Genomic DNA, 14,468 nt, shown 5'->3' with positions numbered 1-14,468 from the left:
ACTCGTCAGTCTCTTCTTGTTCTGAGAAATGAAGGCTATTCCATTCCAACGCCGTGTACTACTCCCTTCATGGAACAGTGTAAATTGGCTCTAACCAGAATAGAAAGAGGAGTGGGAGGCCCCGGTGCACAACTGAGCAAGAGGACAAGTACATTAGAGTGTCTAGTTTGAGAAACAGATGCCTCACCAGTTGTCAACTGGCAGCTTCATTAAATAGTACCTGCAAAACACCAGTCTCAACGTCAACATTGAAGAGGCGACTGGGAAGACTGAATCTGCAATAGGTAAGCAGCTTGGTTTGAAGAAATCAACTGTGGGAGCAATTATTAGGAAATGGAAGACATACAAGACCACTGATAATCTCCCTCGATCTGGGGCTCCACGCACGATCTCACCCCGTGGGGTCAAAATGATCACAAGAACGGTGAGCAAAAATCCCAGAACCACACGGGAGGACCTAGTGAATGACCTGCAGAGAGCTGGGACCAAAGTAACAAAGTAACAAAAGAATGCTGAGTTGTGAAGCATGGGGGTGGAAACATCATGCTTTGGGGCTGTTTTTCTGCAAAGGGACCAGGATGACTGATCCGTTTAAAGGAAAGAATGAATGGGGCCATGTATCGTGAGATTTTGAGTGAAAACCTCCTTCCATCAGCAAGGGCATTGAAGATGAAACGTGTCTGGGTCTTTCAGCATGACAATGATCCCAAACACACCGCCTGGGCAACGAAGGAGTGGCTTCGTAAGAAGCATTTCAAGGTCCTGGAGTGGCCTAGCCAGTCTCCAGATCTCAACCCCATAGAAAATCTTTGGAGGGAGTTGAAAGTCTGTGTTGCCTAGCAACAGCCTCAAAACATCACTGCTCTAGAGGAGATCTGCATGGAGGAATGGGCCAAAATACCAGCAACAGTGTGTGAAAACCTTGTGAAGACTTACAGAAAACGTTTGGCCTCTGTCATTGCCAACAAAGGGTATATAACAAAGTATTGAGATAAACTTTTGTTATTGACCAAATACTTATTTTCCACCATAATCTGCAAATAAATTCATTAAAAATCCTACAATGTGATTTTCTGGAGTTTTCTTTCTCCTTTTGTCTGTCATAGTTGAAGTGTGCCTATGATGATAATTACAGGCCTTCTCATCTTTTTAAGTGGGAGAACTTGCACAATTGGTGGCTGACTAAATACTTTTTTTGCCCCAATGTACTTTGTGCATGACACAAGTAATTTTTCAAAAATTGTTTACAGACGGATTATTTAACTTATAATTCACTTTATCACAATTCCAGTGGGTCAGAAGTTAACATACACTAAGTTGACTGTGCCTTTAAACAGCTTGGAAAATTCCTGAAAATTATGTCATGGCTTTAGAAGTTCTGATAGGCTAATTGACATAATTTGAATCAATTGGAGGTATACCTGTGGATGTATTTCAAGGCCTACCTTCAAACTCAGTGCCTCTTTGCTTGACATCATTGGAAAATTGAAAGAAATCAGCCAAAACCTCAGAAAACAAATTGTATACCTCCACAAGTTCATCCTTGGGAACATCTGTACAAACAATAGTACGCAAGTATAAACAACCATGGGACCACGCAGCCGTCATACCACTCAGGAAGGAGACGCGTACTGTCTCCTAGAGATGAATGTACTTTGGTGCGAAAAGTGCAAATCAATCCTAGAACAACAGCAAAGGACCTTGTGAAGATGCTGGAGGAAAAAGGTACAAAAGTATCTATATCCACAGTAAAATAAGTCCTATATTGACATAAACCTGATAGGTCCGCTCAGAAAGGAAGAAGCCACTGCTCCAAAACCGCCATAAAAAAGCCAGACTACGGTTTGCAACTGCACATGGGGGCAAAGATCATCATTTTTGGAGAAATGTCCTCTGGTCTGATGAAACAAAAATAGAACTGTTTGGCCATAATGACCATTGTTATGTTTGGATGAAAAAGGGGGAGGCTTGCAAGCCGAAGACCACCATCCCAACCGTGAAGCACGGGGTGGCTGAATCATGTTGTGGGGGTGCTTTGCTGCAGGAGGGACTGGTGCACTTCAGAAAATAGATGGCATCATGAGGGTGGAAAATTATGTGGATATATTGAAGCAACATATCAAGACACCAGTCAGAATGTTAAAGCTTGGTCGCAAATGGGTCTTCCAAATGGACAATGAACCCAAGCATACTTCCAAAGTTGTGGCAAAATGGCTTAAGGACAACAAAGTCAAGGTATTGGAGAGGCCATCACAAAGCCTGACCTCAATCCAATAGAAAATGTGTGGGAAGAACTGAAAAAGCGTGTGCGAGCAAGGAGGCACACAAACCTGACTCAGTTACACCAGCTCTGTCAGGAGGAATGGACCAAAATTCACCCAACTTATTGTGGGAAGCTTGTGGAACGCGACCCAAAATGTTTGAACCAAGTTAAACTATTTGAAGGCAATGCTACCAAATACTAATTGAGTGTATGTAAACTTCTGACCCACCGGGAATGTGATGAAAGAAATAAAAGCTGAAATAAATCATTCTTTCTACTATTATTCTGAGATTTCACATTCTTAAAGTAAAGTGGTGATCCTAACTGACCTAAGACAGGGAATTTTTACTAGGATTAAAAGTCAGGAATATTGAAAAACTGAGTTTAAATGTTTTTGGCAAAGGTGTATGTCAACTTCTGACTTCAACTGTATATATCATTTTAAAGGAGAGAAGGATCATCTTAATGTGCCACTTAACCCATTTTGTATAATTCTGCATAACAGTATGTATAATCATGCAAAATGATATCAAATGGATATTATATCATTGTGCCATTATCTTCATCAGTCAAGCAGTACGTTCGTGCTTGTATTGTTATACACTGCAAGAGCTTTCTTCCACTCCATGACATAGCTCTAGTCCAAGCCGTTAGTGCTAACGATCTGGACCAGAGCTATCCATGACATACCTCACTGAGAGATGAACTCAGATGATCTCCAGGTAGATAGCTGTTTCAGTGTTATTGTCATTGGAGGCAGGGCTTTGTCTGTCTCTTGTTCCTCTGTCCACCGTGCCCCCTTGACTCTCTCCTCCTCTTCTCTCCCCTCCTCGTCTCTCACCTCTTCTTCTCTCTCCCCCTCTCCTCTCTCCACCTCGTCTCCCCCCATCTCGCCTCCCCATCGGATGTGTCTGAGACACAGCATAATGTGGTCAATCAGCCATTCAATTGGATATTTATGTTTCAATGGATAATAAAGCTACTGTATTGCATTGTATTGTAACATACCCATTTACAAGCAAAAATATTTTTGGGGTACAATAGTAGGTGTACCTGTTTGGTCTGGACGAAAAGAGGGGTACAGTTCTGGTAAACCAGCTGGTAACTGCCATTGTTGTAGATGTTGGTGACCTCAGTGCAGTTGATGTAGAGGGGCATCCGATCCTGGTAGATCCCCATGTCCCCAGAATACACCGGAGGTCTGCAGGTCAGCACACGCCTTTAAGGAATGAAGTTAAAGACAAGAGTTTGGATTAGAGAGGACATGATCATGAAACATCTACTTTTAAAATGTTATATTTCTCCTCTTGGAACGGTTTTATATGTTCCTATTTCATAATTCTATTCAATGTTATCTTAAATAAAACAACATATGTTTGATGTACTGGTATGTCATTTGGTTATTCCAAGTTTGTAAGACATCTGAAGTAACTGAGGCACAATGGTGGCAGAGTTAGAGAAGTCAGAGAAAGCAACTCTCAGAAAATATGTTTCTTACTTTACTGACCTCTTTCGACAGCAGAACAGGAGGAGTAGAGAGAGGAGGAAGGTGGCCAAAGAGATACATACTGCAGGTATCACTTTCCACAGCAGAGAACCTGTCAGTCAACAACAAAAACACAGCTATGTATACTAAAGATACCACCTTTTTTGCTCTTCAACTTTCAGCAAACAGATGATCTTATCTTATATTATAATGTATTATTATATTATATTAATGGAACAGGTCAACCAACCAGTGACATTGCAGGAATCATTCATACATTTGTAAGGATAATCTGAAAGAATAGCCTTAGCGACCTTGAACGATTCATGCTTAGTATTTCACCCTCATATTTTACTCACAGTACAGATGCTTCCTACAATACACCATGTATAATGTGTGTGCATCTCAATTGTGTTTCCCTGTTTCCACGTCCTCGCCTTCTTCTCAATATATATTGGAGGACAAGGTCAGAGGATCCTTTCCTCTGACCTTCTCCTCCAATGCGTTTTGAGAAGGAAGTGAGGAAAGGGGATGTGAGGAGTAAAGGAAATACAATTAAGATGCACCCATGTATTTCTCTTGTGTGGTGTGGTGCCCGATGCTTACCATCCTCTGCCTGAAGCAGTGTGTGGGAGTCATTGCCCAGTGCATTGATGGCGAAGCAGACTACCCTCAGTGGAGTGTCCATGTGGCCCTTCAGCATGGCTGTTAGTGTACCATTCTCTGAGCCCACTGATGTGTTGTATCTGTATGGTGGAACACTACCGTTGACACTCCAGGTGACGGCAGGCCGGGGGTTGGAGTCTACAGAACAGCGACACAGAACCTCCAACCTTTCCACAACACAGTAGGAGGAGAGATGGAGGATGACAGGCTTGTCTGGGGGATAGAAGAAGGGAGAGCGAGAGAGAGAGAGAGCAAGAGAAAGAGAGAGAGCATCATGGAAGTATCAGGGACGTTAGAGTACCAAAATATTGTTCTTGTATCACAATGTAAAGTGTACAAGTGTACAAACAGCAGCCATTTAAATCCATACGCAGGAATTGGAAGCAAAATAATCGATCAAACATTGACTGTATAGAATGCTTACATTGAATGTTTAAGGAAGTCAATTTGGACTCTGCCCGTCCAATTAGGTTCTGGGCTGTGCAGCGGACCCTCATGTCTCGGGTCACATTGTACACCCGGACCGTAAATGTGCGCTGGTGAAGGTCTACAGTTAGCCCATGTTGGGTGTATGACCACCTGTACTCTGTCACAGGCGGGTCAGCTTTACAGGAGCAGGCCAGTAACACGTTCAACCCCTCCTGGACAGTCAAGGTATGGACCTGGACTGTGACATCTTTTGGAGGGACTAGAGGAGAGATGCAATAGCAATCAAGGCCAGTATTCATAAAACATCTCTGAGTTGGAGTCCTGATCTAGGCTCCCCCAGCCTATAAAATATTTTTAATTAAGTAAAATCTGATCCTACATCAGCAGTCTGAAACACTATGAATATGGGCCCTAGCTTAGCATTGCAAACAATCATACATTTATATAGAAAGTACTTACATGTCACATGGAGCTCCTTTACGGTGTATACTCTTCTTCCTCCTGGATATACTGCCTCACACCTCATTCTGGGTTTGATGCGATACAATGCGATAAAGGTGAGAGAGGTCTGTAGTGTAGGCCCCTGACCCTGGGGCTGGAGTACATGAGGCTCCCCGTACTCGCTGCTGTTCTCCTGAGCTCCTCTCTCCCACTGCCACTGGAGGGTGGGGGCCTGGGAGGGACAGGAGTAACTGATGCTGCAGTTTAGTGACACCATCTGTCCTTCTGTAGCTGCCCTCACACCGCTGATCACTGGGAGCGCTGGGGACTCTGTCAGTGATGGGGACAAAGAGAGATAAGAACTGACATGATGAACATAGTCTAAATGGGGATAAAGTAAATGTTTCGTCCATTAGCATTAGCGATAATTCAACTCAGGTTGTGTAAAAATGGGTGTATTAATATGAGCCATATAAAATAACCCTCTTATCACGTATTAAACATGTTAACAACGAAAATGATAGCAGTTACTTGATCTCTATATAATAACAGATGAGAGGCAGAGATTCTGTTCAGTAACAATAGATTATAAAACATTATGAACATCTGCTCTTCCCGTGAAATAGACTGACCAGGTGACCAGGTGAAAGCTATGATCCCATATTGATGTCATCGGTTAAATCCACTTCAATCAGTGTAGATGAAGGGGAGGATTTTTAAGCCTTGAGACATGGATTGTGTATGTGTGCCATTTAGAGGGTGAATTGGCAAGACAAAAGTTTTTGAACGGGGTATAGTAGTTTGTGTGAAGAACTGCAACGCTGCCGGGTTTTTCAAGCTCAACAGTTTCCCACAGTTTCACCACCCAACCGACATCCAGCCAACTTGACACAACTGTGGGAAGCATTGGAGTCAACACGGGCCAGCATCCCTGTGGAACGCTTTTGACACCTTGTAGAGTCCATGCCCAGACGAATTGAGACTGTTCTGAAGGCAAAGGGGGGGATGCAACTCAATATTAGGATGGTGTTCCTAATATTTGGTATACTCAGTGTATGTTATTCTGTGCAATGAGATCCCTCTCACCTGACACAATGATGTTGACACTCCTCTCCTTCCCCCAGTCTTTCTGTCCATGGCCCTTCAGCGCCAGCTGATAGACATTGGAGTCGCCCAGGTGGACCCTGTCAATCATTACAGAGCAGTCTCCATCGTCCGTGTTTCCCCGGAGGGATGTCCGGCCCTGGAACTCCTTGCTGACCGTGGATTTGTCATCCGAACTGAATGCTGTACTCCGCAGGAGGAAGGTGTGACCAGTCCTGTAGCGCAGCCTCACGCCCACCACCTTCCCCATGGAGTGAGAGGCTGGAGGAGTGAAGGAGCAGGGGATGACCACGCAGGAGCCTGCCAAGGCAGGGACATAGTTTGGGACAGAGGGCACTGGGGACACAGCATAGGTGTCCTTCCAGAAGCCTGTTGGGATGAAGTATCAGAGAAACATGAGCTATACCAAAAGTTAAAGCCCCGTAGTGCAACAATATGACTTGGCAACAATGTGACTTTGCAACTATGTCACTGTCTGGTAGATGTGAAGAAGATACTGTACAAGTAAAAATAGTAGCACCACACTATAACAGAACAGAAGTAACAAATAGCATCCTACAGACAATTAATCCTAGCTAAAACTAAATCTTAAAGTCATGCTATGGAGGGAGAACATTGTGTTCACAGTACAATCAATTATCAATGAACAATGAAATGAAATAGAATTGTACAACATTTAAATAATGACTCTCTGTCTGGCTGTTTGTTGCCGGGTAGTCTGGTACAATGTGGCATGGTGGGACATTTCACAATAGAGATAAATTAAGAAAAGGGGAAGGGGCATGCTTCGTTTTGCTTTGCTTGCATTATCATCCTACTGTACGAACGTGGTCTCAGTGCTTTAACTTCTTATTCTGTCCCCTTTTATATGGCTGAATACACAATTGCATCAGTGAATGGATAGAATTGTACAGAAGTAATTTCCCCTCTTTTTATAATAGTCCAGGGCCTCAAAACATGGGGCAAACTGCTCTGCAGCTCATTTTTGTCATATCTAAAATATATATATATATATATTTGTCAATATATCCCTTACTTTATGTTAAAATGCCACAATATAAAACTGGATTACTGGTCAAATCTCCATGTTGCATCATATGTAATGTTATGTCAATGTAAGCAAGTGACCAACTTACAGTTAGTTTAGGAGTTGTTAATTAAGATAAACAATTTTGACTATCCCTATTATCCTAGTGATAAGGCTCTTCACATTTTAAAACATGGCAGTTAGTATTTAAATATAACATCATAAGCAACTCACCAAAGATCACAGTACACAGCAGGAGCATTCTGTCCAGACACATGACGAGAAGCATGCTCAACAGACACACCAGAGGGAAGGATGGTGTGATGGAAGAAGAGGCGAGGAGGAAGTTGTTTTGGTTTCATAATGTCACGGTGACATGAACTTATTTTAAGACCCCTAACAATTTCCCCAATAGGGTTACGCTAACACATTTCAAAGTACGTCTCATATAATATCGGAATTTGTAATGGTATTATTGTAATACATAGGCCTATAAAACACTCCTTGGCTGGCACACCACTTGCTATTGGCTTATGATCTTGCCTATGTTACTTGGTCATCGCTCATCCATATATTTATATGTACATATTCTTATTCCATTCCTTTACCTAGATTTATGTGTATTAGGTAGTTGTAGTGGAATTGTTAGACTACTTGTTAGATATAACTGAACTGTCGGAAACACAAGCATTTCGCTACACTCGCATTAACATCTGCTTGCCATGTGTATGTGACCAATAAAATTGAATTTGATTTGATTTTGATACATTGTGAGTCTGCGCATTGCACGGGCCAAGGTGAAAATACAGTAAGTGATGATCCTACAATCGTATGATTGATACAGTCAGCCATTTTAAAAGAGGCCCATCACCACTGAGACGGAGGAATCCATTGCCTAAGTGCCTAAGGAAAGAGAGACATCAGCAGTTATGTGTGTGAGGAGATGCATGAGGACAGGTGTGACTCACACCCATGCTGCAAGCTGTTTCCTAACATCACTAAATCTCTTCCCATTGACTCCCACTCATTATTAGCTGTAGGCCGTTGCATTCATGCAGGGAAAACAATCTTATTTGGCATAAATGTAGGTTGATAATGTCGATTGTAAAATTCTATAGAAAGTTCATAATTAATCAGATAAATAAATAGTGTGACCTGAATTTTAGCCACTGACGTTTCATAGGTGGGCTACAGAAAATTATTTTGAACCTTCCAACAAAGTCCCTATTCCTAGTTTTAAATAAATATACTGAATAATGTCAACGCACAAGCCAGGACAAACAACATTGCATGGAATGTTTTTCATGTAAAGCTGTAGTTCTGAAAATATCTATGAAAAACAATGTGAGGTCAAGAACAAGGTGAATAAAATGAATAAATGTCATAAAAACTCTGCATGACTAAAGGTCAAGAGGGAGAGGGTTCAACCCGTGTTAAAGGTGCAAAATAAGCAGTTACTTGGAAATTAAAAAGTAAATATATATATATATTTTTTTATCAATTCAAGCTCCTAATACAGGAAAGGTAGGGTGAACAGCAGCCAGGCTGCAGACAAAACAAAAAGAAAGGAAAAGATCACTATTTTACTTGTTTATCTTTATTGTGCATGTAGAGTGAGATTGTAGACTGGAGCAAATGGTATCATTCCAAGCACAATACAATCAGTTTTGGGAAAGGGGCCAAAATCAGAGGAGGCTTTCACAATCACAAAGTTGACTCATGGGTATTCTGTATACCCCTTATATTCTACATATGAATTTACCTTGGTAAATTAGTCTGATCAATCGGAATCCGCGCTTCAAGATTGTTTTGACTCAGTGGGTGAGTTTATAAGGAAGTGCATTGTAGATGTTGTACCCACTGTGGCTACTAAAACCTACCCTAACCAGAAACCGTGGATGGATGGCGGCTCTCGCGCAAAACAGAAAGTGCGAACCACCACATTTAACCATTGAAAGAGGACTGGGAATATGGCCAAATATAAACAGTGTAGTTATTCCGGGGTGGCAGGGTAGCCTAGTGGTTAGAGCATTGGGCTAGTAACCAAAAAGTTGCAAGTTCAAGTCCCTGAGCTGACAAGGTACAAATCTGTTGTTCTGCCCCTGAACAAGGCAGTTAACCCACTGTTCATAGGCTGTCATTGAAAATAAGAATTTGTTCTTAACTGACTTGCCTAGTTAAATAAAGGTAACATTCAAGAATTCTCTCTGCAAGGCAGTCAAACAAGTGAAATGTTGGCATAGGGACAAAGTGGAGTCGTGATTCAACTGCTCAGACACGAGATGTATGTGGCAGCGCCTACAGGAAATCACAGACTACAAAAAGAAAACCAGCCACTTTATGGACACTGGCATCTTGCTTCCACAAAACACCTTCTTTGCCTGCTTTAAGGACAATACAGTGCCACTGTCATGGCCTGCTATGCCCCCTTTCTCTGTGGCTTTTGTGAGTAAGACATTTAAACGTGTTAACCCTCGCAAGGCTGCTGGCCCAGATGGCATCCCTAGCCGCATGCTCAGAACAGCCAGCTGGTGTTTATGGACATATTCAATCACTCCCTATCCCAGTCTGCTGTCCACAAATGCTTCAAGATGGCCACCATTGTTCATGTACCCAAGAAGGTAAAGATAACTGAATTAAATGAATACCGCCCCATAGCACTCACTTCTGTCATCATGAAGTGCTTTGAGATACTAGTCAAGGATCATATCACCTTCACCTTACCTGCCACCCTACACCCACTTCAGTTTGCATACCACCCCAACAGGTCCACAGATGATCAATCGCCATCACACTGCACACTGCCCTATCCCATCTGGCCAAAAAGAAGGCAAAGAATGCTGTTCATTGACTACAGCTCAGCATTCAACACCATAGTACCCTCCAAGTTCATCGTTAAGCTTGAGGCCCTGGGTCTCAACCCCGCCCTGTGCAATTGGGTCCTGGACTTTCTGACAAGCTTCCCCTAGGTGGTGTAGGTAGGAAACAAAATCTCCACTTCGCTGACCCTCAACACTGGGGACCCACAAGGGTGCGTACTCAGCCTCCTCCTGTACTCCCTGTTCACCATGACTGCGTGGTCATGCACACCTCCAGCTCAATCATCAAGTTTGCAGAGAACACAACAGTAGTGGGCTTGATTACCAACAACGACGAGACAGCCTACAGGGAGGAGGTGAGGGCACTCGGAGTGTGGTGTCAGGAAAACAACTTCTCACTCAACGTCAACAAAAGAAAGGAGTGAATCGTGGACTTCAGGAAACAGCAGAGGGAGCACCCCCCTATCCACATCAAAGGGACAGTAGTGGAGAAGGTGGAAAGTTAGAAGTTTTTCTGTGTACACATCACAGACAAACTGAAATGGGCCACCCACACAGACAGTGTGGCGAAGAAGGTGCAACAGTGCCTCTTCAACCTCAGGAGGCTGAAGAAATTTGTCTTGTCACCTAAAACCCTGACAAACCTTTACAGATGCACAATCAAGAGCATCCTGTCAGGCTGTATCACCATTTGGTATGGCAACTGCACCGCCCTCACCCGTAAGGCTATCCAGGGGGTGGTGCCGTCTGCATAATGCATCACCGGGGGCAAACTACCTGCCCTCCAAGACACCTACAGCATCCGATGTCACAGGAAGGTCAAAAAGATAATCAAGGACAACAACCACCCGAGCCACTGCCTGTTAACCCCGCTACCATCCAGACGGCGAGGTCAATACAGGTGCTTCAAAGCTGGAACAGTTACTATTACTATCTCAAGGCCATCAGACTGCTAAACAGCAATCACTAACTCAGAGAGGTTGTTGCCTACATAGAGACTCATATCACTGGCCACTTTAATAAATGGATCACTAGTCACTTTAAACAATGCCACTTTAATAATGTTAACATATCTTACATTGTTAATCTCATATGTATATACTTTACCTTATACCATCTATTGCTCCATGCCTATGCCTCTCATTCATATATGTACAGTATATGTACATATTCTTATTCCCCCCTTTAGATTTGTGTGTATTAGGTAGTTGTTGGGAAATTGTTAGTTTACTTGTTAGATATTACTGCACTGTCGGAACTAGAAGCACAAATATTTCACTACGCTCGCATTAACATCTGCTAACCATGTGTATGTGACCAATAACATTGTATTTTCTTTTTTTTATTTGGTTACTGTACTTTTCAGTGTTCTGGGCACTGTTGTCCCGAAATTGAAAATAAATCTAATACGTAATCTAATAAGGATCAGTTAAGATTGTGCTTGTTTTGCCTTATATTTCAGTGTTGTACAGTATTTGTACTTAAAGAATATGCCTTATATGACATACACAATTTAGTACATGACTTAGGTGAATGTCCCAAAAAGATATGGTATGACTAATTTTAGAAACAATATATGAATTATATGAGTATTTTATGAATATTATAAGAAAATGTGATGTTCTGAGAATGCAACCTCTACAAAATAAACCCTTTCCATATATGTTTTACATTTTTTTTAAACATGCCAAATACTAAAAGAAAAATATAATATTTGTATATACATTTTCATTTAAAGGCATGGATTTCCATAGTTACGCATGGGCAGCACTTCCTACTGGACAGTTGATTTATCTTCAACTATGCCTTTTGTTCTTCCATCAAGGTTTTTCACCATGCCCAGCCCTGCTTAGCTTAGATATTTGTCACTGACTACTGTACCAATGTGCTTTCATGAGAATGATTGCTGAAAGATCTCCACTTAATAACTAAATAGATTCACTTGTTGGGGATGAATCAGAATTAGTTGGGTAATATAGATAAGATGTTTTATTTTCATAATATGCTTGTGAGATACTTGTAATTTAGAATGTATCTTGTTGTACTATATTGGTGGCCATTTGCAGTTATCTGTTCTCTGTCAGGGTTCAGTTACTGGGGCCACACAGAGGGGAGAGGTCAGGCTTGTCGTCGTGTGTAAACGTATCTTTTAAACCATGTGAAGGGATGATTGAGCGGGAACCAATTATCTCTTGGCTCCACAATGTCTGTGTGCCAGTCACTCCCTAATTTTCCCATCGGGGAGAGGAGGATGGCAGTGTCTGGAACCATTCTATGTTCCCTCTCTGGTTGCCCTTATCTTGACCTAGAGGCTCACTCTCCTCTCTGTGCGCTTGTCCAGGATGGGTTGTATTTGGGATGGGTGTCTAAAATGACAATTGATATATACCATTGGGTGAGGTAATGTCTTGGTACTATTTTGTACGAAGAACGAGATAAGTGAACGATAATTTATAGCCAATGCTGTCTGGCTATGGGATACTCCTCTCTGAAGGAAAGTCTTTCTTTGTGTAAGTTCCTAAGATCTGTGGTTTGTCATGTCGACTAGGGGGTGGATCTTTGCTATAAAAGATCTTAGTTGCCATTATGTTGACCACTCTCAACTTTTCATTAGAGATACTGAAATGTTGAAAGTCAAAATGCTATTGCAAAAGCTTAATTATTATTAAAGGTGAAGATTAAGCATAACTCTGACTGGTGTGTGATTTGCTCTTTCATCATTTGGTAATTAAGGACATTTCCACAATATTTGGTGACGGGGATGGGATGTGAATCTTCACTCGGTGACCGCTCCTGACGACCTAGGTAATCGTGCACAAGGGATCCCTCAAACTCCGGAACTCAGGGAAACCACACTTCGGTAACGGAGCAGATGGACCAACCTAAGTTCGAGAGGCAGCGAGCCGAGTGGATACCACATCCCGAACATAGTAAAAAAGAAAAAAAAAGAGGTGAGGTGAGCAAACCACACTTGAAGTTGACTTGGATAGGACTTAGGGCCATCCTGACACTGAATTGATCACAGTGGGGATTGGTGCGGTCTGTGGGGGTGAGGGGCCAAGGTGACTGTGTGTTCTGTGTGAAACATGGCACTTGGTGAAGCCCTATTGGAAGCAGGACCTCATTCTGTGTGTCTGTGTGATTGTCTAAGTGACCCTCAGAGGTGGTGAATTCCAATTATTTTAAATGTGCTAGCCAGGTATGCACTGGGTTACTCTGTGTGAGTATTTTGTTTTGTAGGAGCGTTCTGTGTGGGCCCGGTAGGTTGACTCTGTGTGGGTAACCTTTTTATGTTCTGATGTTCTGTGTGGACATCTGACCAGTCCTGTGTGAGCATCTGACCAATCCTGTCTGGGTGATCAGTAAAATTCTGTGTGAAGTACTTAAGGAATTCCTGTTGTAATTGTTTTTCTCTCCCTGTGTGTGTGTGTGTGTGTGTGTGTGTGTGTGTGTGTGTGTGTGTGTGTGTGTGTGTGTGTGTGTGTGTGTGTGTGTGTGTGTGTGTGTGTGTGTGTGTGTGTGTGTGACTAAGGAGTCATGGGCGCGAGCGAGTGCAAAGAACCAGGCATTCCAGATCCTCCTACTGGAGCCTTGAAAGTTATGGTAGATAAATGGGGTAGGGATATTCTGGAACAGGTACTTCTAAGTGTGACGCTGTTAGACGAGATAAGACAGAGATTGGTAGAGAAGGAAGGTAAACTAGGAAAAAAGGATCAAATTGACTGGGTGAAATTCAGGAAATGGGAAAGGGAAGCTGACAAACGGAAGAAGAGACAGGACACATTTCGGGGAAAACCCTGTCATAATATGGTAGTTCAGACTGAGGAAGGAGAAAATAAGGGGAAAGATGAAACAGTGAGAAGGAATAGGAAGGATGATGATGACAGAGACTGTCCCCCTCCCTACTGTACTTCTCAAACTCTCTACCCAGTTTTGCCGAACCTTCCTCCTACTCAGCCGCCTCCTGCTGATCTGCTGGATGCAAGACCACTACAACCTGCAGCCCCACCCCCTGTCTCTCCCAACACCACGGTGATTGATCGTCTGGCAGACGCCCCAGCTGACTCCCCCGTTGAAGGACCATCTTACGGGCCAGGACGGAGAGGCGTGTCTCTACCCCCTTCCCATACGACCCAGCATCAGTGTGCTGAACGGGTGGAGCTTGTCTCTAAACCAAGGTCGGATTTAACTGATGTCCCTTTGCAAAATGCACATTTGTAACTGTTTGTAGAT

General features: G+C 42.7%; 1 protein-coding gene across 2 annotated transcripts; it reads right to left on the bottom strand.

Annotated features, from left to right (window-relative positions):
- Window positions 1-2,605: 2,605 nt before the first annotated feature.
- On the bottom strand, window positions 2,606-7,829 carry LOC116376701 (sialoadhesin-like). 2 transcript variants are annotated; one of them, XM_031838055.1, is made up of 8 exons: window positions 7,651-7,829; window positions 6,372-6,758; window positions 5,304-5,615; window positions 4,840-5,103; window positions 4,356-4,628; window positions 3,762-3,861; window positions 3,317-3,482; window positions 2,606-3,174 (listed from the first exon to the last, which is right to left on the bottom strand). In XM_031838055.1, exons 1-8 carry the CDS (start codon window positions 7,703-7,705, stop codon window positions 2,971-2,973), a joined length of 1,761 nt encoding a protein of 586 aa, XP_031693915.1. In that variant the 5' UTR covers window positions 7,706-7,829; the 3' UTR covers window positions 2,606-2,970. The 2 variants fall into 2 exon arrangements, with proteins under 2 accessions (XP_031693915.1, XP_031693916.1); XM_031838056.1 differs by having other exon boundaries at window positions 3,771-3,861.
- Between the last annotated feature and the right edge of the window lie 6,639 nt (window positions 7,830-14,468).

Source organism: Oncorhynchus kisutch, linkage group LG13, assembly GCF_002021735.2.
Source record: "Oncorhynchus kisutch isolate 150728-3 linkage group LG13, Okis_V2, whole genome shotgun sequence".
Taxonomy (NCBI): Eukaryota; Metazoa; Chordata; class Actinopteri; order Salmoniformes; family Salmonidae; genus Oncorhynchus; species Oncorhynchus kisutch.
This window is presented reverse-complemented; position numbering and strand designations above follow the sequence as displayed.